We start from the raw sequence: 27,068 nt of genomic DNA, 5'->3' as shown, positions 1-27,068 counted from the left end.
GTGTACTGAGATCGACAAGAATTTGAAGATTTTTAATTGATATATCCCTTCGGCGCCAACCGTGGCTCAATGCCCTCATTTGCACTCTGAAACTTATTGTACGTTTTTTTTCTTGAATGTGCCGTGCTAGCCGCGCTGTCAACAGAAGCTAGCAGTCTAATAAATAACAAGAACGAGAAAGCAGCGACAAGCAGTTGATCTATATGCCAATTCAAAAAGTGTTAGCTTACCTTGGAACCGTGAACGTCGTTATTCTCTTGTGGCTCCCGTTGCTCGTAGTCGTTGTAATCTTCGTTTCTCTGCTGCTGATAGCGAGTGGTTTCGATCGTTTCACATGGATACTGGTTCGGTTGGTAGTGCTGTGGTGGATGTTGGTGGTGCTTTTGTACCGGGGCAACACATTCGTGCTCCTCGCTTCTGTTGTAGGATAACGGAGGTGAGGAAGGCTGTGTTGCTGACAATTTCCGGCTGATGGACGATGACAGCAAAAGGATCTCGTCTTTGGTGGAGTACGATTCGCCAAAGTCTGACCGGACGAGACAGATGATAAGAGAGAAATGGAAGAGAGTGTTGATCAATTTGTTATCCTTTTTATTTTACCATATACACGACATGACGATTTTACACTTAGTAACACATAGTCACAGGTGAGCTGTAGTCACAAGCCCCAAACAAGATCAAAATTGGTCATGACGATTTTTACGACACCAGCAATGGTTACTTTAGTTTTTCTATAGACGGATTTATGTTTGATCTTAGTCTAGACAGCAATTAAACCGTCACCAGAAATTTCATATTTTGAGCCGTTTTTTTGCCTTTCTCCTAGAAAGGTATAGCAATCACTTGCAAAACCGAAAGTATAAAAGTGCTCCAAAGGGCCGAATGGCATATATCACTCGACTCAGCTCGACGAGCTGAGCATATTCTGTTTGTGTGTGTGTGTATGTGTGTGTGTGTGTGTGTGTGTGTGTGTGTGTGTGTGTGTGTGTGTATGTGCAGATTTTTATTCTCACTCACTTTTCTCAGAGATGGCTGGACCGATTTTCATGAAATTATTTGCAAATGAAAGGTCTCTTTGTCCCATACGACCCTATTAAATTTCATTGTAATCGGATTTTTAGTTTAGAGGTTGTGTTTCAAAATGTAAAAATCATGAAACATCATTATCTCAAAACTACACAACCGATTTGAACAAAATTGATTTCAAATGAACGGGCTACCTGAAAAACCCTTAACTTTTGAATTTCATAAAGATTGAACTTGTGGTTCAAAAGTTATGACAAAAAACGTGTTTTGAAGACTACTTAATCTCACTCATGTTTCTCAGAGATGGCTGAACCGATTTTCATAAAATCAGTGTCAAATGGAAGGTCAAGTTACCTCATAAGACCCTATTGATTTGTTTTGCAATCGGACTATTACTTTGCCTGTTATTTTTAAAAATGTGAAATCGTTATGTATTGAATTGTTAATAAAACAATGAAAGTCTATTATTTCATATGACTTATTTGAACATAACTAGTGTCATACGAACGAGTCATCTCTCAAACTTACAAATAACAAACTTCATAACAATTTGATATGTGGCTCAAAAGTTATGGAAAGAAAAGAAATTCAAAGACTATTTAAAACTATACCTGCTTTGATTGATATATTTATGTGGCTTCAACATAATTTAAATGTGGTTTTGTACTATTTGAACGTTCCAAAGCATGGGCGTAACCAGAATTTCAAATAGGGGAGGGGGTAAGCTCTTCAAAATTTTAGAAGTAAAAAAATGGTCGCTTTTTACGCGCTTGTTTTTATGTGGATTCTGGAATTTACGCGGTTTTTTACGCGGATTCCAAAATTTACGCGTTTTTTTACGCGGATTCCGGAATTTACGCGTTTTTTACGCGGCACGTATCCCCCGCGGATTTCGAAATTTACGCGTTTTTTTACGCGGATTCCGGAATTTACGCGGCACGTATCCCCCGCGACTTTAGTGAGTTTTGAAACATTGAAGTAAATACTAGTCTTTAGTGATTGTTTCATCAAGGCAACCAGTGAAAAGTTGCCCTTGAGTGGAAAATTTGATTATTCTTTGTCCAACCTCGAATATAAATAGATGTTCTTTACTAAAAACTCTTAAGTTCGTTTAAACCTTTGAACATATTATTTTGGCGACGAAGATCTCAAGAATCCACGAACATGGCAGAAGATAGAGTTGATCAGCAGCTGCAACCGGGAATTCAAGATATGATTCACAAGATGGCTCAAATTCTATAGCGGATAGCGGTCCAGCAGCAGTAGCGTCAGTATCAAAACCCGGAGCAGATTTTGGAGTCCCTCTCTACGGACATCATCGAGTTTTGTCGAGTTTCGCTGAATGATGCGGCGAAGGTACGTTTACTTCTCCGGAAGCTGGACACCCATTCGCACAGCCGCTATCTCAACTACATCCTATCACCTTTTCACGATTGTTGTTGACCATCTGCCGATGAACACTCAGCAAGCAGAGAGCACTCAACCGCTGTTCAAATATTGTTGACCTTAGCCAGGTTTTCACCCGACGTAACGTGCTGAACGAGCGTTCAATCGTGCATGTTTCCATGGTAAACCAAGTGCAATTTTAACTGCTTTCTCAGTCGCAGGGAAGAAAGAACGGGCTTTAGCTAGCAGGTCTATAAGATCCAACTCTCCCAAGTTCTTACGGTCTGCTCTCATACTGCTGCAATGTTACTACAAAACTTCCACCTCTCCAACAAAATTGTCAACTTCATAAAAAATTACGAAATTTTCGGTTTTGCGCTTGAACTTTTCCAACGACATGCGTATTACGTTAGCGGGATGCAGCAAGGACAACGCGTAGGCAGGTGCACTATCTTCATCGAACCGTGTTTCCAGTGAATCAAGGTAAGGAATTGTCACAGCTCGGTTCCAATACTCCAAGCTAGTTGATGCAGGCGGATTTGCCCGGTACTTTGCCGCTTCAATATCCTTGGTGGATCAACTGAAAAACCTGTGCAATTACACGCAACATAGCGCAAGCATTTCAATCAAATATTTTTGATCTTGCTGTTACTTTACACAGATGTTTCTATGGGCTAAAGATGTCGTTTTGTGCTATTAGAATTACTGAAAACAAAATGCTGCAACAATGTCAACATTTAGGGTGGGGCAACGTCATTGATTCCTTGCGATGTGTTCAAAGTCTGCAAATGCACGACGAATCGGCCATAGGATATGATCAAAGTCAAAAGACAAATCGTTTGGTTTATCGGTTTTATTGGTTTTATCGAAATGACAACATCCTCGACTTTTGGCTTCTGTACATCGCCCTAATTCTGAATATATTCATATTGGGTGGTATTCGGTCATTTCCAGCAAATTTTCTGGCATCAATCTAACACCGGAAATACCCATATTGGGAAGTATTTAGTTATTTTGGTTGTTTTCCAGAAACTAACAGTGGTCGTCTTTAAATTCAAAATGGTGTCAAGGGTCAATGTTTGGTTTCTATGCATCATCTCGATTACGGAAATATCCATGTTGAGTATTATTTGGTGATTTTCGACTGTTTCCTATAAGTTGCCATTTAGCGATTCAAAATGGTGCCTGAGGTCAATTGTTAGCTCATTGCATCATTCTGGTTCCAGAGATACTCATATTGGATGGTATTTGGTTATTTTAGGCTGTTTTTCACAAACCGGAAGTCGCCATCTTGGATTTCAAAATGGTATTTAATATAATTTCTGGCCTCTGAGCGTCATTCTGGTTGAAAAAACACCCATATTGGGTGTAATTTGATCATTTTCGATTTCAGCTGCTGTGTATCATTCTAGATCCGGGGATACTCATGTAAGACGGAAATCGGCCATTTTTGGCTGTTTTCCAAAAACCACAAGCTGCCATCCTACAATTCATAATGGTGTCTGAAGTCGATTTGTGGCTCCAGTGCATCATTACGATTCCGAAAATACTCATATTGGGTGGTATACGGTCGTTTGCCGCTGGTTTTCCGTAGCCGGAAGTCGCCATATTAGAATTCAAAATGGTATCTGTGGTCGAATTTAGCTCCTGTGTATCTTTCTTGTGGTCCCCGTGGCTCTGTGGTTAGCGATGTCGAGGATCTTTTTGAACTGGAAATTTTCTCGACTCAGCACTGGGGCACGGTGTATCGTTGTACTTATCCTACACATGCAAAATGTGCCAAAAACAATATCCAAAAGGTTGCCTGAGGTCGATTATGAAACATATTTGTTACCACTAAAAACATTCACCTGCCAAATATGGTTCCATTTAGTTGATTAGCTCGCGAGATGTGCAGGAATTTGTGCAGAAACATGTGCTTCCATAAGAGGGAGGGGCGTCGAACCATTATGGACATATTTATTACCCTTTAAAACATCCACATGCCAAATTCGGTTTCATTTGCTTGGTTTGTTCTGCAGTTGTGCAGAAATGTATGTTTCATTTGTATTGGACCCCTCCTTTCCAGAAGAGGGAGGGGTCTCAAACTATCATAGGAACCTTTACCGGGACCAAAAACCCCTACATAAAAATTTTCACGTCGATCGGTTCGGTAGTTTTCGAGCCTATATGGATCAAACAGACAGACAGACAGACCGAACAGCATTTTTATATGTATAGATTGCAACATCAATATTTTAGAACCTAAAGAGTGAATATACATTTATTGGATTGAAGCGTTCATGTAAATCTATTTTTACAAATGAAAGTTTGAATGAGAAAGGCTGGGTCTGACCGCTAGGTGGATTAATTTAGGTTTTTTAAATAAATATTTCAGAACCTTGAGTCATTCGATTGCTCGTGAATCATAAGAAAGAATGAGGGAAGTTTATGTAATGGCGCTGTTTTGTACGTATTGCGTCACGATATAATTTTAAATGGTTGACGCGCTCATCGTTGCGTAACGATCTGGTGTTCAACATATAACTAGTAAATTGACAGTGATTGAATAAATATTGGTAGGTAACTCTATCTCGTGATTCCACCAACCTAGAGTGTTTTGATATACAGTGGACAAGAAAAATGAATTGATATTTTAATGTGCAATTCCGCAAAATACCCCTCATTCACTTCCATTACTGCTCAGCAGACCCTAAGCATTCGATGAATAAGTTTCTCGAGCTTGCTTAGTTTTGATGAATAGATTTTTTAAGGTAAATTTACGTCAAAATACAAAGAATTGCGTTCACAATAGATCCACATAGAAGAAGAATTTGGTACTGAACTGTCCACCATCCACAAGGTATGATCTTCCGAACAAATTTGATGAAGACCTCAACTTTTTGAATCGCCAGAAACACGACATATCTGCTTATTCCAGGTGATGCCAAACTTATTGGGGTGTGCTGCAATATTCAAACTGGGTGTTGCAATGTTTAGTGAAGCAATTCCAAACTTTGGGCACTGATAACATAAAGTTATAAGAAAGCACAATTTACTATAGTTTTATTACTTTTTCATTATTGAGAAAACAAAGTTTTGCCAACAAAAATTTTTCCATGTCCAAGAATGTAAGAATGATGGAAAACTAGATAATATAAGTTCAATGGTACCTAATATGAGGAGTGCTAAACCGCGATACAATATAGTTCAATCGTTCATATCGGAATTGATTGATTCAGGCAGTCTATGCCTAAAAATGTTTTATATCAGATAGAGCAGTAGCACATTAGAGAAGGAAAAAAATGTCAATACACGAATTAAAGTAGAAAGGCACTTTTTTGCAACATTCACGAAAGAGCTTATGTCATGCAATTTGTGGTGCTCTCAAGCGAAAAGCAAAACGATTTGCTCATCATAGCCACAGAATATTCTGTTTTTAACTAAGATAGAAAAGAAGACTGTAATTACAATTCAGAATAAAATAGCAACATACCTATGATGAAACAAACCTTTTTGTCTGCATAAACATCATTTCATTTTAGCAGCAGAAAAATGTGAATTGATTATAGAGTACACCGTCCCGTGAATAAAAAGAAGCAATTTTTAGAGCATATTTGACAAAGTACATTTGATGGATTAATTATGGAGCTTTGATACCATAATGGAGACGCGGAGTTGTTTAACGGTGAATAAGTTTAACGTAGTTTGAATTTCAAAAGTTCTAGTTTCTTAATATTGCCTATTTTTAAATATTCGAAAATGATTCAGAGGCAGCTAAATTGGAGAGAACTAAAATGACCGTGGTTTGTGGTTGTGCTAGTTCAGTTCAAAAAAAAAAGTCGTTCAAATATGTTATCCCAACTTTTATATCGTCGAAAATATCGAAGAATATTTCACGCCCTTTCGAACTGGAAGCAAAAGTCCATGAAAAACCCAAAATAATCCACCTAACGGTGAGACCCAGCCTTTCTCATTCAAACTTATTATTTGTTTAAATAGATTTACACGAACACTTCAATTTTCAGGAAAAATACACCTAGTAATATTTGCTGGATTTATTTATCACTCTAAATAACAAATTTTTGGCAGCCAACAGTAAAACTATACCGAACATTTAAAATATTCCATTCAAACACATATGAACATACATTAACACATGCAAATAACATTAAATAAATAAATATGTTTCAAATATATGACGCGAAAAAAAATTTTTTTAACGTGGTAAAATCGAAACGTCATTGTACTTATATTTAGGTTGGACTCGATTATATATACACGGTGACAAAAAAGTCCGGTCACACTTTTTTGGAGTCGCCTGTAGCCTACACGTTGCATCTCTCTGGTGCTCTATATGTCAAATGAAAGGGTTAACTTTGCTGCCCAAAGTGGCAGAGTTTCGTTTCTGTGCAGTTTGTTTACATTGAGTTGTGAGCCATGGCAGAGTTAAGAGCAGCTGTTATCGCTGAATATGTGAAAGGGTACAAACCCGGACACATATTCAAACACCTAAAAGCGCTCGGAATCAAGCGGAAATTCGTGTACCAGACCATAAATCGGTACCTAGAGACCGGAGGCACCGAGGACAAGGCACAATCTGGACGACCAAGGTCTGTGAGAACTCCAAGGCTGAAAAAGATTATACGAGACCGGATTCGCCGGAATCCCACGCAATCTGCCCGGAAGCTGGCCAGGAACCTTAAAATGAACCGAGAATCAATCCGCCTGCTTCTGAGCAAGGATTTAAAACTTACACCGTACAAAAAACAGGTGGTTTATGGGGTTACCAAAGCTACAAAGGACAAGAGGTACCAACGGTCGCGGGAGTTGCTCGGTTGGCGCGCAGATGATGAGATTATTTTTTCGGACGAGAAGCTGTTCGTTTTGGAGCAAACAGTCAATCGCCAAAATGATCGAATTTGGAGTGTGAGCCTCCAGGAAGCTCCTGCGGACAAGCTGAACGTTTCCCGGTTCCAAAATAAGACGTCAGTGATGGTTTGGGGAGTCATTTGCAAGAGAGGTAAACTGCCTCTTATTTTTATCGATAAAGGGGTCAAAATCAACGCAGCGTACTACCTAGACACGGTTTTGAATAAAAATGTTCTGCCTCAAGCTGAACTAATGTTTGAAGACGATTACTACTGCTTCCAGCAAGATGGCGCCCCATTTCACAACGCAAAGGTTGTTCAGGCGTGGTGTGAGGGAAACTTGACCGATTTCATTTCTAAGAATGAATGGCCTCCGTCGTCTCCGGATCTGAATCCACTGGATTATTTCGTGTGGGGATACATGATGTCGAAGCCGAACGACTATAAAATAACAAATTCGGAGCCATTCAAGCGAGTTATCACGAAAATCTGGGACGAGATGCCGATGGAGCACGTGCGCGCCGCTTGCGACGACTTTCCGAGACGTCTGAAGCTGGTTCGATCAGAGAAAGGTGGTGTAATTCCGAGATATCGTCTGTGAAGTATCTTTATGAGTTACTGAATAAAGCTATGAAAGCCATATTCAGATTTTCTTCTTATTCTTTGAAATATTGAGATTTTCCTGTGTGACCGGACTTTTTTGTCACCCTGTAGAATCGATTATATATTATTCGATAAAATATCATTTTAGATTCGATTATTTATAGTAAGATTTTTATTTTCTATTCAAGTATGACTTTCTTTTTACAACTTCTGAACCACGTGTTCTATCATTATAAAATTCAGTTAACCCTTGACTAGCCCGTTCATTTGATATTAGTATTGTTCAAATCGGTTGTGTAGTTTCTAAGATAATGAAGTTTCGCGATATTCACATTTTGATACATTACAAAGATACAGTCCGATTACAGTAAAATTCAATACAGTGTTATGAGGCAGCTAGACCTTTCAATCGACACAAATTTTGTGGAAATCGGCTCAGCCATCTCTGGGAAAAGTGAGTGAGTTTAAGTAGTCCGGAATATGTTTCTTTTCATAGTTGGATTTCACATTTTTAAACATAACAGGCAAAGTAAGAGTCCGATTGCAAAAAAATCAATAGGCTCTTATGGGGCAACTAGACCTTCCATATGACACTGATTTTATAAGAATCGGTCCAGCCATCTCTGAGAAACATGAGTGACATTAAATAGTCTCCATCACACGTTTCTTTCTGTAACTTTTGAACCATATGTCCAATCTTCATAAAATTCAAAAGTCAAAGGTTTTTTTGGTGGCCCGTTCATTAAAATCAATTAAAAACCAAATTGTTTCTGAGTTAATGAACTTTCGTTATTTTCACATTTTGATAAATAATATGCAAACTAAAAATCCGATTACAATAAAATTTAATGGGTTTTTATGGGGCAACTAGACCTTTCATTTGAGAATAATTTTATGAAAATGGGTCTAGCCTTCTCTGATAAAATCGAGTGAGATTGGAAAGTTGCGCATACACACACATACAGACACACATACAGGAAATGCTCCGCTCGCTGAAATGAGTCGAGTGATATATGCCATTCGGCCCGTTGGAGCACTTTCATACCTCCGGTTTTGCCAATGATAGCTATACCTTTCCAGGAAAAAGGCAAAAAACTTGGATAGTGTACTACTTCCAATCACACTGCAAATCGGTCAACACAGTCTCTGTCCCGAGAATACTTTGGACGTTTGATATCGACAAATGGAGACGTTGACTGGCTCCCCAAATCCCTATATTTGAAACCCCATTTTGGGTTATATGAAGTGTACACCAGCGATTCTCAGATCATTGACGAGCTAAGGAAGACTGGAGGAAGTCTCTAGTATTACTACATATTTATACATGGCATTTTTCCAATTTATTATTTTATACGACTACCTTTCAAGTGCACCTGCTGTATTCGGTGGACCAGAGTGCGAGCAATTTATCTTTTTTTTGTTTGTTTATTAAACCCATCTCACCTACACAGTACGCGCCATATCAGAGTGCATGCAATACACGCCTTCATTTTTCAGAATAACTAAAAACAAGTTTTTGCACACACACACTGTTCACCAGTATTTCACCGGTAACGGCACCATTAAAAAATAATTATACCTAATAAACAATGCACCGTTTACCTTTTGCTTAGTCAGTGACATCGCGGCGAAATATTACGCCTCCAATGCAGTGTGCAGCCGTAGGTGAGAAGAAACATTTACCTGAGGACAGAAGCATGACGAATGCTCAACCGTGTCCGAAGATTATTTTTAAATCTTCTTCTGTTTTTATTTGAATCACCTCCACTCATCATCAGAGGCGAAAAAAGGTTCAGACGTTATTTTTACTAAAATGACTGTCAAGGTCTGTGCTGATGATGCATCGTGTTCATTGATGTTATATTTCTGACGTTTTTTTGTTTTTTTTTTTGTTTTCCAAGAATTGCAAGATGACCCATTGCGATCGATATATACCGTTTATTTTTGCACTCTCGCTTACTAAATAGTTTCGTGTTGATTCGATATTTATATAGCGTCACGTAACGGCGCATAAAATTTGGCATGTCGCGTGTTATGGTTGGCAATGGAACACGGAGCATAAATTTGCCCGTCACGTCTAGTGCAAAACGTGTGCTTTCACTGGTAACACGAGGGTCTCTCCGGCACCGTGGGTAGTGGCCGAACTTTTTGGCAAGAATGCACTAATAGGAGGATGCAAATTACCCTGCCGCCATCGCCGCCGGCTGCCTCCACCGGGGTGGCAATGGAAATGGCGGGTGAATCTGATAATTGCAGATGTTAATATTTATAGCGGCTTCATTCGTACCGGATCGGACGGTTTCTTTCACAAGGATTACTACATCTTGTGTAAAGTGGTCAAACATTCGAACAATTCGATACTGCCATATTTGTCGTAAAATCACTCGCAAATGTGTTGAATTTTAATGATTTTCAAAACAAATCAAAATTATTGTTTGGAACTGATGAATTGGGGCAAATAACAAAAAAAAACATTGGCTGAAAATTGGAGTTGAATTCGATGGAGACGCACGGTTGTGGAGGTAGTAAATGGTGTTGTAAAGAATGCAAGCGTCTCCATCAACAACTTATAAACTTGAATCTTTGTTAAACATTTTCACATGTGAGTACGTTTTCTTTCTGTCTTTTTCAATTTTCAGTTAGATACTTTCGCACACTATTTCGATTCGCATATTTTCACAGATGAACTCAGATTTAACAGTTTAACACACCAGTACTCGATGATGATAAATCACTTCAAAGTACATCTGTTAAGCTGAATAAGCGTATGACGAATCCTCTATGACAACAACATACGTTTTACTACGGCGTTCAGACATAGTATAAACAAATCACGTCGCGCCAATCACACCAAACAAAACATCGTTACCCAGAGACGGGTATTAGCAACCACGGCAACGCTATCGCCAAAAGTGACGAACGAATCTCCATTAGTTACACATGAAACAACAAACACTACACTGTTGTACAATACCGGGTTTGACCTCCGCTGAAGCGGTGACGATTTCATCTTTCAGCGTCATTTCCGCGGGATATTCTCTCTCGATGATAGAAACGGATCGTCGTTCGATCCGCACTGATCAGTAGTAATGGGCGGTTTTTGATTCCTGCTTCGTTTCGGTGCTATGTTTCTTCCGCACTAAATTCACTTTTTACACTACTAATATGCTGCTAAACTCGCTGAACGAAATGAAATCAAAATTGTATAATGAATAAATCAAAAAACTACTTCAGCAACTTGAATATGATACAATGTTTAAGTAACCGTATGATCGAGCCTGAAAGAATTTTCCAACAAACCCCAATCCTCTATCGGAATGTTTCAAATATTTTCACGCCACTGAATCACGTATGTGTGCGAGTTTTAATGTCGTTTCTTAAAATATCTCTCGTGTAAGTCAATAGTTGTGGACTCTTGAACTTGAAATCGGCTCCAACCTGTTTTAAATTTATTTCTCAGCGCTTCCCTTCCCTTCACTATCGTGTTGTGATATATTACCCAAGCATTATTTACCACTAGAAACGAACATCCGCTGCCAGCTGGTTGAGTAGGTTCTTTCCGCCACAGCTTAGGATGCATGGAATTGAAAATCGTTAAAGTTTCTCTACGGGATCAGATGGTGGATGTCATTGACCTTGCCGCACTAATTTGCGGCACATCACCAACAATGTCCTGCTTGGTGTTAATTCACCATTCCAATCCGAGCGAAAGAATAGTTGCGAATCACAACAGGCTGAGTGATATTCACGCATGATCACCTATTTTTGGGTGCCGTTCTGTCGCGACTGTCCGCCCACATGGGATATCACCTTGTGCCAATAGTTGATCGATTGGTGATAAAAATAGTATTGCGCATCCTACGCCCTCGGTGTGATCGACAGCCAGAAGAGCGTTCGATTGTTACATTTTATAATGCTAATTTTAGTGCGACTTTCTTCGCTAGCGCTCTCGAATAAAAGCGAACACCGACGCGATAATTTAAGTCGGCCGTAATTTAAGTCGGCCCTCTTATGCTACGTAATTTAAGTATGGTCCCTAAGGACAACATAAACTTGAACAATAGAGTCGGTCAAAAGCCGCTAGTGTGTGTTATAAAAGGAAAAATAGATGACACAATGTTAGCAAAGTACATAACCCAAATCGAATCTGCCATTTTGTGATTCTGCTATTCGTGCTCTTTGTGGTTCTGCCTTATGAAATATTCTGCCTTTCGTAAATCTGCTTTTCGTGATTCTGCCTTTCGTGATTCCGCCTTTTGATTTTTCGCTTTTCGTAGGAGACCCCAAAATTCAAGTTCGTTGACGTCCACGATCCATTTTATTTTTATGATTGAGTGAAAAACGAAATCTTAGGATGATTCTAGAACTTTGTCAAATTCCGCTTGATTCCTACGTTTCTCGCGAAAATTGAAGCTGCTTACTATATTTCGAACGAGAGCGAACGTGGAACGATACCGACAGGCACGGAACAGCCAAAACTCAGTCCTCCGAAGGAAGAAGCGCCAGCAAGAGGACCGAGATCGCGTAGCGATGGAAGAGCTGTACCAAGTTAACGACACTCGGAAGTTCTACGAGAAGCTGAACAGCTCCCGGCTTCGTGGCGCAAGCCGATACGTGCAGAAGCTTGGACGGCAACCTCCTTACAGACAAGTGTGAGGTGATCGAAAGGTGGAAGCAGCACTTCGACGAGCATCTAAACGGCGATGCAGTAGAGCGCGAGGACGGTATGGCAATTGATCTTGGTGCACGAGCAGAAGACATCAGGATTCCAGCCCCCGATCTTCTGGCGGTGGAGGAGGAGATTGGTCGGCTGAAAAACAGTAAAGCTGCTGGAGTGGACCAACTTCCCAGCGAGCTATTGAAATACGGTGGAGAAGCACTACAGAACGAGTACCGGAGGAGTGGATGGTGGGTATTGTGTGTCCCATCTATAAAAAGGGCGACAAGCTGGAGTGCTGCAACTATTGGGCAATCACTCTGCTGAACGCCGCCTACAAGGTACTCTCCCAAATACTTTGCCGTCGACTATCACCATTTGCGAAGCAGTTTGAGGGGCACTATCAGGCGGGATTTATGGGTGCCCGCGCCACCACGGATCAGATATTCGCGTTTCGGCAGGTTATGCAGAAATGCCGCGAATATAACGTGCCCACACATTATTTATTCATCGATTTTAAATCGGCGTACGACACAATCGATCGGGACCAGCTATGGAAAATTATGCACGAAAACGGATTTTCGGACAAACTGACGTGGTTGGTCAAAGCGACGATGGATCTAGTGATGTAGGTAGTTCAAGTATCGAGGGCACTCTCGAGCCCCTTCGAAATCCGAAGAGGTCTAAGGCAAGGTGATGGTCTCTCGTGTCTACTGTTTCACATTGCCTTGGAAGGTGTCATTAGAAGAGCGGGGATCAACACGAGTGGCACGAGTGGCACGATATTCCAAAAGTCGGTTCAACTGTTTGATTTCGCCGACGATATCGACATTGTGGCTCGGACCTTTGCGAAAATGGCATACATCGGACTAAAGGCTGAAGCCAAACAAATTGGACTGGTCATCAATGCATCGAAGACGAAGTACATGAAAGGAAGGGATTCACGAGAAGACAGTGTTAACCTCCCACCTCGAGTTCAAGTTGGTGGTGATGAAATCGAAGCGGTCAATGAGTTCGTGTATCTGGGCTCACTGGTAACTGCCGACAATGATACCAGCAGAGAAGTTCAACGGCGCATTATGGCAGGAAATCGTGCATACTTTGGTCTCCGGAGGACGCTCCGATCGAGTAGAATTCGTCGCCGCACCAAGTTAACCATCTACAAGACGCTGATCAGACCGGTAGTCCTCTACGGGCATGAGACATGGACAATGCTAGTGGAGGACCAACGCGCCCTTGCGGTCTTCGAGCGGAAAGTGTTGCGTACCATCTTCGGTGGACTGCGGATTTGTCACCCCAAAAAACATTCACATACCAAATTTGGTTGTATTTGCTCGATTGGTTCTCGAGTTGTGAGAAATTTGTGTTCCATTTGTATGGGACTCCTCCCTTCCAGAAGATAGAGGGGTATTGAAGCCCTCAAGTTATTTTATCTTCAACTCTTAACAACTTTTACACGCCAAATTTGGTTCCATTTACTTGGTTAGTTCTCGAGATGTGCAGAAATTTGTGTTTCATTTGTGTAGGAACCCTGTCTGACAGTAGAGGGAGGGATGTAGAACCAATATGGACATACTTACTTTACTTTACTTTTTTGGCTAACGGACCGTTCACCGGACTAATATGGACATATTTGCCCTAAAAACATTCACATACAAAATTTGGCTGTATTTGTTCGATTGGTTCTCGAGTTGTGCTAAATTTGTGTTTCATTTGTATAGGACCCCTCCCTTCTAGAAGAGGGAGGGGTATCGAATCACCATTGTAATATTTTGTACCTTTAAAAACTTTCACATGCCAAATTTTGTTCCATTCACTTGATTAGTTCTCCAGAAGTGCAAAAATTTGTGTTTCATTCGTGTGGGACCCCTCCCTTTCAGAATAGGTAGAGGTCTCGAACTATCTTAGCAACCTTTTCCGGCCCCTAAAACCCGTATATACAAAATTTCACGTTGATCGGTACAGTAGTTTCCGAGCCTATATTGTTCAGACAGACAGACGAACGAGTCGAGCAGTTTCGTAGACGCACTACTCGTCCAAAATCCAGCCTTTAGCACAAATAGAAAACAATGCTGGACTCGATTTTTTATTTGTTCATACAGAAATTTGGTATAAGCAAAGCAAACAGTGTGTCACTTCAAATCAAATGTTTGGATTCTTCACAACGCAGTAGTCATTGGAGTTTTCACGAAATGTGAAACTGATATGTTTCCGATTAAAAGCTGTAGTACCTTCTTTGACCAAGCGTCAAATATTTGTCACTTTTTGAAAGATAAAATTTTGACAAAATTTTGGTCAAAGATAATTGTTTGTCAGAGTTATTTGACCAACTCATTACACTTAGAAAACATTCGACTTTTTCTTCAGTCAAATATGAAAAATCTAAGCCGGTGTCAAACTGTTTTTGGTCAGTACACTATTTGATGGTTTATGTCAAACTTTTTCAGTTGCTATCCAGATAAGTTCGGGATTTGCAGGCTCGCAGGTTCATTTCTCGCTTGATTGATTGTCGAAAAATGTCATTGACGAAAGAATCGCATGTATCCGTAATCGTAAATCGAGAGAAAATTTTGTCTATTTTTTTCTTCATATATAAAATTTTGTCTGTTTGTCACTTACACATTTTTAAGAGCGGCAAGATGGGCAAACAACAATCAAGACAATATTTTGAACAAAATATTTGTCAAACGTTGTTACACTGTATGACAAACACACTAAACACGTTTGGTCAAACAGTAGAAAAATATTTGACAGAAGTGTTTGATGTCAAATAAATTTGACCATTACAAAATTTGACCATTGGCCAAAGAGTGCACTACAGCCTTTAGTGAAGGTTTCTTGAATCGTAAAAAAATTAAGCCCAACTAGCAAGTCATGTTTAGTGTAACTCATTTTTTTAAAACTCGTGAATCAATTCGACCTGAGCTAATTCAATAACTCAAAATAAGTGCAATTTACATGATTGTTTGTGGGTCGTGGTCGCGAAATCAATATAGAAATCATCTTCTTTGGGAAGTTACGCAGGCATTCAAATGCTCTCAAACTGATTTATTTTAAGTCGTATCGAACTGAGGTTTTCAGTACACAAATCAATTTTTTTTTACCAGCAACAATAAGTTTTCAGTAATAACCCAGGTTTCTATCGTTTTTCACCGGATTAACTTGATTTTTCACCGCTGATTGACGAAATAGCATTCCAGTTAACCAACGGAAAATTGTCAGCGAATCTGAAACGGTTGATTGACGACTTGAAGACCCTGAAACCTACTTCGACGGACAGTAAGCACGCGTTTTCCTCTTCTGTAAATATCGCAACAAACAGGCCCGGCGTCACATTTTTCTCCGAGTGGGTAATAAAGAATCGGAAGGGATATAGATGTGACAACGTTACTCGTCGCCTTTGCCTTCGCGTCGCCAGATCCATGATTTTTGTCTGCAAAAACTCTGGCATCTCAGCTTGCGATACGTGTGTGAATAAAAAAAAGAGTAGAAATAGAGGTATAAGGTCTGCCGTTGGAAACTGGATATTTTAAATTTCGAACGTAGAAAATTGTTTTTTTTTTTTTGAAAATCATGAGTACCCATAGGCATATTTTTCTAGTGAGTACTACTACCCATACTAAAACCAGGCTTATTTTCCGAGTGGATGAATCGATAAGATGAAAACAATTTTTTATGACCTCGTTTCAAATTTTATACCCGCATCGATTTAATTTCAAATTTTATACCCGCAAAATTTTTTTTTTAATTCCCGAGTCTCCGTAAAATGAGATTTTTCATTACCGTTTCCCGGTAAATTTATACCCGGAACATTGCAAATCCTTGTGGGGCTGATATCTATGTACGTTAACGTAAAAATAAATGCATTCATAAATTTGACTTCTTCGCTCAACTAGCAAACTTGGTTTACCAACCAACGTGGGCTTTTTTAAGAATTAAGGGTGATTTTTGTAGAAAATTTTTTGTTAATGCCGTTCGTTGGATAGCTATCAGTAATTTTTCAATTATACGCACATCACTTAAAAGTCCAAAAAGTCCAAAAATACGTATTAGATCTAGTCTAGTTTTATATGGGAATTACTTAAGCCATGCGAACCGTTGAGGTTGTGGACGACGACGTCATGTTACAGACTTCCTCTATGCAAGTTTAGCGAAGCATTCAACACACAAACGGTTCTGAAATTACAATTGCGGTTGTTGTATTCCAAGCTTCGTGTGCAAATTTTATTCAAATCTGTAACATAGAAATACATTTCGAACAGCTTGCAAACCTGATATTCTGTTTTCAGTAGGCATAACTTATGCGAAAAAAATTGCACAAAAAATAAATCAATTTATATAGCACTAAATGAGAAGCTTGAGGAAATGTACGCAGACAGCAAACCTACGGTGACCATCAACCATCAACCTCTATATTATTGAAACAGTGTACAACGCGCTTGAAGTCAGAGCGAAAGTGACGACGAAGAATTTATAGAATCTAGAACGTGGTATTTAATTTATTTTAATTTTAAGTCTTGCGTGACAATGTGAGGCGCTAAACGCACAACCCACTGGTAAGCTGTGATTGTGTACCGTGATTCCGAGTACATCTGTTTTGCAATTGATAACATTTTCTCATTGTGCCTAAGAAGTATCTAATGCATCGATTCCCCAACATAAGACAAATGCACTTTAACTTTGTTGTAAACATTAATTTATCCCTGCAACAATTAAAGTCACCTCACTCTACGGTATAATTATATGAGTGAAACATAGCTGGTGACACTGAGTTAAGCTGAAATAAAGACTGGCAAGATGAATGTAAGCAGGAACAGAACAGACGATATGTAGCTTATCTGCTAAACGATTCCTTGAAAACAACAGAACCCGCCGATTCGATAGAGTATCATTCGCGAAGCTTAAATTTAGATGACCACCGCTCGAACATAAACAGGAACCACCGAAGCGAACCATTGTGTTGAAGCGGAAAATTAACATGCAATCGTTGGGTGTAGTTTATAAACATAATTAGAAGGATTAGAAGAGTGCAGATGTGTGCAGTGAACGAAAAATATGTTCTTGTTCAGTACGTGCTAGTCCTGCATTACTGAATTAGGCACAAACTAACGCGGGTATAATATTCGCCATTATTTTTTGGTACGAAATCATCGATTAGAAAAAAATTGAAATTGATGTTCCCAATTTCGATTGAACTAAATAAAGGGGCGTTCGAACATTCGAATTGATTAACAATTCGGCGATCGAATCATCTGCCTCAATTATCTATGATGTGAATTCTGTGCGTCATAAAAATAGGGAGCGAATGATATTAACATTGTCATAAATTCACGTGCTGTGATTGCATGATATCAAAAAAAAAATCTGAAGAGAAACTTTATTTTCATAATTTTGACCTCCTTTAAAAACATTGAATTTAACAATCATCATGCGTATAATGTTGTTGGAATTCCTCCTGCAATTTTCACTTGCAAAAAGATACAGAGAATGGGTATTTTATGTCTGCACACATAAAAATATTTGTTTTAATTTCAATAGTTGTTTTGAGCGGCTCCTTCTCCCCGTTAACGATCGGACCAACCGAACAGCGAAGAATGAAAAAGTGCAACAATTCAAAAGAAAAAGTGTCAACCAGCAAAATAAAACAGCCGGAATGCTCTGTCATACATAAAACTGCTAGTAAAACTGTTTTTCCCATTTTGAATATCCTTTTAACGTGCTGCTGAGAACTGCTGTGATGACAGTTACGATAATTCATTGTCTTCACTTTTTTATTTTCACGCACACACACAACTCGCACCAATTGATCGTGGCAGCGATCGAGATCAATCACTTATGTAAGAGACAATTATTCAATCACTTTGATTTTCTGCAATTTTTCTATGGTGAAACGATTTTTTCAGCAACTTTTTCTACTTCAAACTTTCACGTGAACGTTAACACGTGGTTTAATGTGCTCTTCTCGTCTGACACGCTCTGTCATATTTAAAATATCGTTTTCACACTGAACAACTGAGTTTCAGTAGATGAAATCATTTCCGGCAGAGTATCCTGTGACAGTCACACCCGTTTTTCCAGCATTACACACTGCATCACGCGCGTCGTTGTGATCCAGGCCCCGTATCAGAAAAAAATCGAACAAGTGGCCAATTTTACACTGGGCTTGCGCACTCTCACCAAGAATTCCTCGACACTTCCGAGTCCTCGGATCTTACTGATTACCACTTACTTTTCTATTCGAAAGCTCGACTGAAACTGAACCGTTGGCTAAACCAATCGGTGAATAACCGACATCGCGCACTCTCCTCCTTTGAGGTTCATCACCAGCGATCTCGAACTAATACATCGCGAACAAACCCGTCCAACCGAAATGAAATAAAACAAAAAAAAAACACCAAAAAGATCATGATCATTCGGCCAACCAGCAAAGCAACAGGCCGCCGCACTTGCTTGCCGCACAGACATTGAGTAAGATGATAGCGCGAAAACCCATCTCCTACTAGTTGCAATTTTCCAACCCTCTCTCGGTAGTCAACAGATCCTCATGCGCGAACAACACGCGGGAAATCTTTCCGCAACGGTGAATTCACTCTCCGAGCAGCCAGAAGTGGCAGTGTATTTTTAATTATATAAATTTTCCTGTACTACTAATTTTCCCTGGCACCCAGGAACCCTTTTTGATCCCTGCGACACTTCAACCACGATGGTTGTTTGTTTTTGATGAACGTCGCCGGTACGACCACCGCGCCACCGAATGATGGATTTGTGTTTGATCGTCGCGTCGACAAGTCGGGAGGAGGTACCTATAAGAAAGAAACTTCTTGCTGTCTGCCTACAGTGTCCCGTATGAGCGAAGCAATCGGAAATGAAAAATGATAGTGCTTGAGTCGCCGGAATCTGGGGCCGACAAGCGTTATTAATTAAAATTTTGAGTGAAAGTTCTGTGAGGACAATTAGCATTCTGTTTAAAATGGACTAACAGATTCGTGTGCATTTAGTAATTTCTCTGCATATTTTACGCTGCAAATTTCTGCTGTAGTTTTAATTTATTGATTTTTGTAATTGATTTGAAGAAAAAAATTCTATGAATTAATTTACATTTGGGTGGTAAATTTTCTGGTTTATGGTTCTTTAGGTCAGGAAAGAGTTATTTGCAGTCCACAATTGAGCGATTCCCGTTGCGACCGGCCCTTTATTTACAGTTGAACAGTTGATTTACAAGTTGAATAAATAAAAAAATTGCATTTGGTTGATTAAATTGACGAACTCTTCGTTACTTGAAAAATATACTTTTGACCTAGAACTAGGTTTTTTTAAGTCTATCACATAGGGGTGTAAACTGGACATCTATTAACGAAAAGGAGACGAATGCTTTACTTATAATTGAAAAGTCGATTTTTACGCGGATTTCAAATCATTTATTCAGAGAGTTAATAAAATTTTCAAAATCGAATTCTCGAATATTCACCTAATATTCTCTGCTCTTCAGTCTTTCGAAAGTATTTACCAGGTAATATTAACGATTTTTCGCAAGTGATTTTTTCTCAAGCGGATTTCAAAAGTTACCTGTTTATTTCGCGGGTTACGGAATATACGCGTTTTACCGCGGATTTCGAAAGCTACACGGATTTTTCGAATGCCAGTAGCTCCGCGTTTTTTTACTCGCGGCGTATCATTCTTTAGCGTCCCAGCAAACAAATTGGTTCATATTACTCGCGCTCAACTCTGTTAGGTGAACCCTTATTTGGTAAAAAATGACCATATAAGATGCATGAAATGCGCCTATGTGTACAAATCTGGAGGCCATATACATACATTGTGAAAAAAATTGGTTACGATTTTGTATAATTTCGCAGGCTATCTTAAATGGCCTCATTTGAAACTTCAAATTGCATTCTATACGACTAAGAGGAATGACGCATTTTACAATTTTTTATGAGGCGTTAAATTGCTTCATATATAACCTTATATTGCGTTTTATAGGATTTAAATTTTATACGATACAAACAAATTTAATGTTGTATCTTATGTAATTTCAAACTATACATGAACATTTGAACGATTTAGAATTAACATCCTTATACGACATCTGGTTTGCTGGGGTGCCAATCTAAATCGACACTTTCTAGAACAAAAAGCAATCTACGAAACCGACATCGATATTCAATTTAAAACGTTTTTCATTTCAAGCACCCACCTTTTCGTTTAGTTTCAAATTGAATCGTTGAGGCAGGATAAAGAAAATATTTATATTTTTCTAAATCCCAGTGGTTAGGTATCTGTAAAACGCCTATGCTGCCGATGCGCAACATAACGTTTTTTATGCTATGCACATGATTCTTCCTGAGTATTTCAAGACACCGTGATGATTCACCTCAGGTAAGTACACGTATCGCGCCAATGTTTTGATTGTTATTTCGGTTGCCCATGGCAACGAGGAAAAAAACATCAACAACATTGTCAAAGTTCTTGTCAAAGTTCATCGGTAATTCTTAAAAACTGTAGAATTGGACAGCAGAATTTTTAACCATTTCAATTCCTTATAATGGGTAAGGATAGTGCTGGTCCGAGTGGGTAAGTGCTTGTTCAATTTGTCGCATTGCGTGTGTATTAAATTTTTATTCTTGTATTTCTGCATACAGAAACAGGAGACCTGTCAGCTCGTCCCCGTATGCAGAGAATTATCGTGTTCCGATGGATATGTGCCAGAGGCACCTCATAAATCATCGTTTGATGGTGTCGAAGCTGACGCGGAAAGAACTAGAGGATAAATATATCAATCTTTGCGACGAAAATTTTACCATGAAGAAGCGCTTCCAGGAGCAGGAACTGCAAGTGAAAAAGCTCAAGGCCAAACTATTGAGGCTGTCCAGCGAGAGTAGCAAAAACACTAAATCTCAATCGGATATGCATAGCAGTCAGAGGTTAAATAATGTTCATTTTTTTTAATTACGCTATGTTTTGATACCTCAACCTCTTTTCTAGTAAGCTGCATTTCTTGGAAATTCAGCGACGGGAGTTACATGAAAAGCTGGAAGCATTACGAATAAATCAAAGTACGGAGATTCTCACTAAACAAGGGCGATGTAAAAAGAAACCACAAAACACTAGACTGGTGAAAGAGGACACCACAACGAGATCGTCTTCAGCCTCCAACGAAGATGGGAAACGTAATGATCGGTTTTATGATGCCGACGACGACGACGACCGAAGGGAAGATTCTTCAACTGAAGAAGAACAATCTTCTAGCAAAACTAGCGGAAGGGTTCAGAAACTTTGTGATAGTTGTGAAACGATGAAAGCCGAGAAAACAGCTAACGAGACAGAATTTGTAAAAATGAAAATGAACATCAAGCTTTTGAATAAGGTAAATTGTTCAGTATTCAATTGTTAGAAAAATATTAACTAGAATGAAGAAAAAATTCAAACAACAGGAAATCCAACACGAAATGGAGAAAAATGCTTTGCTTTCACGTCAGCTAGAGGAAAAGCTGTCCTACGAGATAATGCGCCGAAATGCTGCAGAAAATATGGAGGTAATTAACCTGACGCGTCAGTTGGAGGACATGCACCAGCAAATGCAGCGTCAGCAGGAGGCGGAAAAACGTGCAGTGGAAGCAGAGTTGACTAAGCAGAGTAAGTTTGTAAAGATTTTTTGTGCTGGGGGCAGTGGGCAATCGAAAACATGTTTTTACCGACAGCGTTAATCGAGGGTGGATTTAAATTTCAGCCGAGCTCGAAGCGCAAGTTCGCAAGGAGAAGGACAAAAATACCGAACTGTTTGATGAGTGCGAGCGGCTGAAAAAGAACATTGAGAAATTGAAGGAACATATGTCGGAAGTAGAGGTAACTTTTTTTTACTACACTGTTGCTAGCGTTAGCGCGGAGACTTTGCAAAAAATGCTTCTTGAGTTAAATGTCCCGGTCATCTAGAAACAAATCTATTTTTTTCCTTTTGTGAAGCCACAGCGAGCTCTAACAACAAAATGAGTGAAAGTAAATTATCTATAACATAGACTCAAATATTTGGAGCCTCCAAAGAAAATGTGAAAACATATAGTTGAAGATGACATAATATATAACCAAAGATTTCCAATATTCATTGAAAACACTTTTGTTGCAATTTATCAACAGATTTATTTTCTATGTAGGAACATTTAAAGATAATATAAAAAAAATTAACCTACAATGAATATGATAGAAAATATATCTGTTTGTTTGCACAACAAAATGCATAACAAGTGACAGCTGGTCTTGAGGTATGATGCTGACCTAATAAGCCAATCGTCATAGGTACGAGTCCCGGCTCAGGAGAGACTGTTAGTGTCAGTAGAGGATCGTAGTCAGGCTTCGAAATGGTCACGGTAGAACCACTTTTCACTGCGATAATCGTCTTCTTCTTCCTCTGACGCCACCAAGGCTCGCTGTCTGAATACATTCTTAAACAAACATGTCAAATGAGTATCGCCATCACGACGTTTTTTTCCTCAAACGTATTTTGACATTTTTTCTAGAAATGAGAATTACGCACGTTGAGTGCGTGTATTCTGGAAATTATTTATATTATTGATCTTGTAATAATATTTCTTAACATAAATGAACGAAGTAGACAGAAATAGGCCGAAATAACATCGCTAAACGATTGACAGTGTGCATCTCTTTGATACGCGAATGTCGTTTGACTATCCTTTTCTTTTTGTGAGCCAAGCGGCGATGGTTTGGTTATTTTACATTTACGAGCGAAAGCCGACTGTGACGCACGCTAAGGAAGCGAGATCAAATGAAAATGGTGACCGTTTACAAGCCTGATCGTAGTGCTAACCCCGCAATTGTCTTGGACACTAAAACAGTTGGCTGCGAAGTCTGTGTATAGAAACAGAAGGTCGAGTTCCGAATCGGAATGTAGAACACTCTTTTAAGGCTTTGCTTTTAAACAAGTGAACGAATCACCGTTTCCGATTCTTTTTAGATCGAACGTGATTTTTTGAAGCGTCAGCAAGAAGGTTTGGCTAAGATCATTGATGAAAACAAAGTTTTACGGTTCCAACTTGAAGAACTCCGCAAGCACAACGAGGATCTTGCTAGACAAATCGACCTGCTGAAGGAGGAGGAATCAGTGGCCAAAAGTGCTCAGAAGGAAATGTTGGAGAAATTGAAATCATTGCAGCAGGATAATGATACACTGTCGGTTCTACTGGAGGGATTACGTACGGAGAATGAAGTGTTGGCTGAAGAAAAAACGGTTCTAGAGAAACGTTTCAAAAACTTGGAAGGTATGAAATATTAACGTTATGTTCAACATAATTCTCCACTATTATCGCTATTTCAGCGTTACCAGCAAAAGAAACCTGTGCTACGGTGGTATGTTGAAAGAGTTCACAAAGTGTAGAATCGTCCTTTCCGTTTTTGAAAAATTGTAGATTATTTTCACACTTGCTTATAATAGCCGTAAATCACCTAAAATGTTACCAAAACAAACTAGCAAAATTGAAACGCTCTATTTATTTCTTGATCACATGCGAATAATGGTTTCTTCCATGCCACTTCTACAAAGAGGATCTTTTCGTATTTACTGAAATAATATATTTTATACATATCAGATTCATCTAACACTTTTTTCTCACAATAGACAATTTGTAATGAAATTGGCACTCAAACGGAAAGTCAACAACACGTGGCTGTTATAGATGAAAACAAACTAATTCCGCACTCAAAACCAGTTTCTTCGCCACGTCTAGAGGTACCTAAGATAGAATTTTTTAAAACAGATTTAGTTTTTGTTTATGTCAAGTTTCTATTCAAGCAACGCTTCTCAGTAGCGAAAAGGTCTCACTCAATCAGTGAAAACGAATCCGATAGTCGACGTAATTCTCAAAAGCATGTTCGCATCAGTCAAGTTATGAACAAAATTGAATTGCTGGAGCACAATTCAAAAAGACCAACGAAAACTGATAACACTGCCCTGCTGATTTCCAACAAAATTGAACAAATTACATCAAACTTGAAGGTACATTCTGAATTATATTTCTTGTTGTTTATTTCAAAGTTGAAGCTCGTAGGGAACGTTTGAGAATTACGACCTACGGGTAACACAAAATACTTCAGCTCAAGATTCGATAGCAACCGCATCACCAACATCATCATTCGATAAAAAAAGGATATCATTTCAAGCCGATATTTCCGATACTGCTTCTGCCCAAAATAAAGATTCAGGTATTTTTCTCGCCTATGAGTAACATATTTCACTTCACGATGTTTTTTTCATGATGAAGATATTTCTACGCTGGATGAAGTGCAACAGAATTATGCCGAATATTTTGGTTTGGGACCTGCGAGCGAAAATCGAAAGCGTATTTCAGAATTTTTAAGGGTGAGTGTCCGACTAGAGTGTCAAATCTTCATTCAATGCTTTCATTTTTCAATTTACAGCCATCAAACAATATCCCTGCAGAACGTATAGTTCTTACCATCCAGATGATTCGTTGGAAAAAAGAAGCATACAAAAAGTTGATATTGCAAAACGTGCTAAACTTTTACGTTGAGCTTGTCGGATTCCTAGACTTAAAGGGGCATATGTTGGAAACACGCTCCTGCAAGCTCATGCTCTCCAACGAAAATTCCACTGAACAACTAGAGTATCGTTTTGACCATTCGATGGAATTCGATCTGAATGTGCATAAGCATACTAATCGGCAAAAAATGCTACGTGAAATGTTTGCAACAAACGGAAATGATGTTCTAAAATTCGTGGTGATCCACGAGCAAGAGCCAACATATTCTGAAGTTGGGTATAATTGAGAATCGATGAAAAATCATACGAAAAGCCAATAAGTTACCGTATTTCAGATATGCAACCATCAGACTGGGAAGCGAGATACGGGGATTAGCCGTGGATTCAAAAGTGATAGAAACTACGGTATACAGTATACGGGATCCTACTGAAGAAGTCGGAACGTTGTTCGTGAAATTGGAAGGCATAAATTTACTAATACATAAATTTTGTGAAAAATAACCAAATCAACTTTTTCATCTTCCCTTTCCGTAGCATAAAGAATCTGAAAAAACTCAATAACATACAAAAAAAATTAAGGCTTTATTTTAAAGGTTTATGATACAAAAAAACTGGATACAAAGTTTCCTGGAAAGTTTCGAAAAATTGCACAGTAGTGCCGTCATTATTTACTACCACCCTTTTTTACCACTTCACTAAATGAGAGGTTTTGATTGTATTGCCACATTTCTTCTTTACAATTATGTAAAAGTGAATTGCTAGTTTATTGGTGAAATATAAAACCATTGTGTTTTTTGTTTTCGACCGTATCTGACATTCGTACAAACAGACGAGTTCGAATGAATTAAAACCTAGTATACCGTATTTCGAATGAGCTTAATAACAATGGTAAACACAGCTTTGGCTTTAACGTTTGCATTAAAAAAATGGACAAAAATTGTCGATTTTTCATGGGTTTAGTTTCACACGCACTGACGCAACTACCCATTCAGCATCAATCGTAGTAACCCATGAGTGAGCAGAAAAAAATTGACAGCTCCATCTGTCGAATTCTGACCGTTATGGCGAAAACAATGAAGCTTCTCCGTTCAGAAGTGTGCGCGTTCAAACAACTACCGCCGCGTCTAAAACGGGAATAGTGCGGCCCTTTGTGAACGGCGGGTGTGCCCGTTTCGGCATCTACAACATCTTGGCACTACTGGACAACAATCAGAGTATCGAGGGAAAGCCCGGTTCCGGACGACCGACGACCCTGAGCGACAAGAAGCCCTAAAGGACGCTGAAGAGGAAGACTAACGGAAAAGTGGTTACATCGCTGCGTGCGCTTGGCCGGGAGGTCAGGGCAACCGGCCAAACAGTGAAAAAGTACCTGGCGAACATGAACATACATACATGTCTAGCGACAGTCCCATCCACTGGTCTCCGAGCTGCAGGCAGACACATTGGCAGCGGCTGAAAATGATGGTCAAGTCGGTTTTCCCGGTGAATCGTGACGAAATATGAATAAAACGAAGAAAGAACTCAAAAGCATGACTACCCTTACTAACACGCAGAGAATCCTGAGTAAGAATCCCCAGGATACCTTTAACTCGGTGACGGAATCGTGAAAGGAATCACAAACACGATCCGGAGGATTCCCACTCACGGTTCTTATTCAAGAATCCTAGAGCCATACAGGGCATTCCTCAAACTCAAACTGAGCTTCAAACTGAAAAAAAGGAAAGATTATAGCTTTTTAACTGGTGTTGTGAATTTTGGTACCCCTAGAACAAATAACTTATTCAGAGACTTAAATGAGTTTTCTGGTGAACATAACGTTGAAGCGACGAACCCAGCGAGCAATTACTATGCGACACTCTGACGCACCTCCGCATACGCTAGGGGTTCCAAAATTCACAAGAATGATTTAAAAACTATAATCTTCCTAGGACTATTTTGAGCTTAAGGGCCGCATTTTTTCTCTTTTGTCGACAAGTATTATTAACGTTTTCGCGAATGGTTACGAACGAAAATAAATATATGATCTAGTAGGTCC

At 39.2% G+C, this 27,068-nt stretch overlaps 2 protein-coding genes across 9 annotated transcripts in view; one reads left to right on the top strand and one right to left on the bottom strand.

Moving 5' to 3' along the window:
* Positions 1-18,885, bottom strand: part of LOC129724948 (obscurin) — a 119,560-nt gene extending 100,675 nt beyond the window's left edge. For 6 of the 8 annotated variants that reach the window (XM_055680245.1, XM_055680239.1, XM_055680247.1 and 3 more), the window contains exons 1-2: positions 18,190-18,312; positions 231-526 (exon numbers count right to left, since the gene is read on the bottom strand). In XM_055680245.1, the coding sequence (XP_055536220.1) occupies positions 231-526; positions 18,190-18,280 (387 nt within the window). In that variant the 5' untranslated portion in view covers positions 18,281-18,312. Of the gene's footprint in view, positions 1-230; positions 527-10,839; positions 11,046-18,189; positions 18,313-18,699 lie in introns of those variants that run through there. The other 2 variants (XM_055680241.1, XM_055680243.1) reach the window with 2 other exon arrangements.
* A 2,015-nt stretch (positions 18,886-20,900) lies between these two features.
* Positions 20,901-25,574, top strand: LOC129724947 (myosin-2 heavy chain-like). The gene is made up of 13 exons (XM_055680238.1): positions 20,901-21,096; positions 21,165-21,446; positions 21,508-21,889; positions 21,957-22,158; positions 22,253-22,368; positions 23,492-23,795; positions 23,852-23,883; positions 24,152-24,262; positions 24,326-24,529; positions 24,582-24,735; positions 24,795-24,892; positions 24,952-25,310; positions 25,369-25,574. Exons 1-13 carry the CDS (start codon positions 21,068-21,070, stop codon positions 25,532-25,534), a joined length of 2,439 nt encoding a protein of 812 aa, XP_055536213.1. The 5' UTR covers positions 20,901-21,067; the 3' UTR covers positions 25,535-25,574.
* Positions 25,575-27,068: the final 1,494 nt, after the last annotated feature.

This window comes from Wyeomyia smithii, chromosome 2 (genome assembly GCF_029784165.1).
Source record: "Wyeomyia smithii strain HCP4-BCI-WySm-NY-G18 chromosome 2, ASM2978416v1, whole genome shotgun sequence".
NCBI lineage: Eukaryota > Metazoa > Arthropoda > Insecta > Diptera > Culicidae > Wyeomyia > Wyeomyia smithii.
The sequence above is the reverse complement of the archived record's forward strand: the minus strand, read 5'-3'. Positions and strand labels throughout refer to the sequence as shown.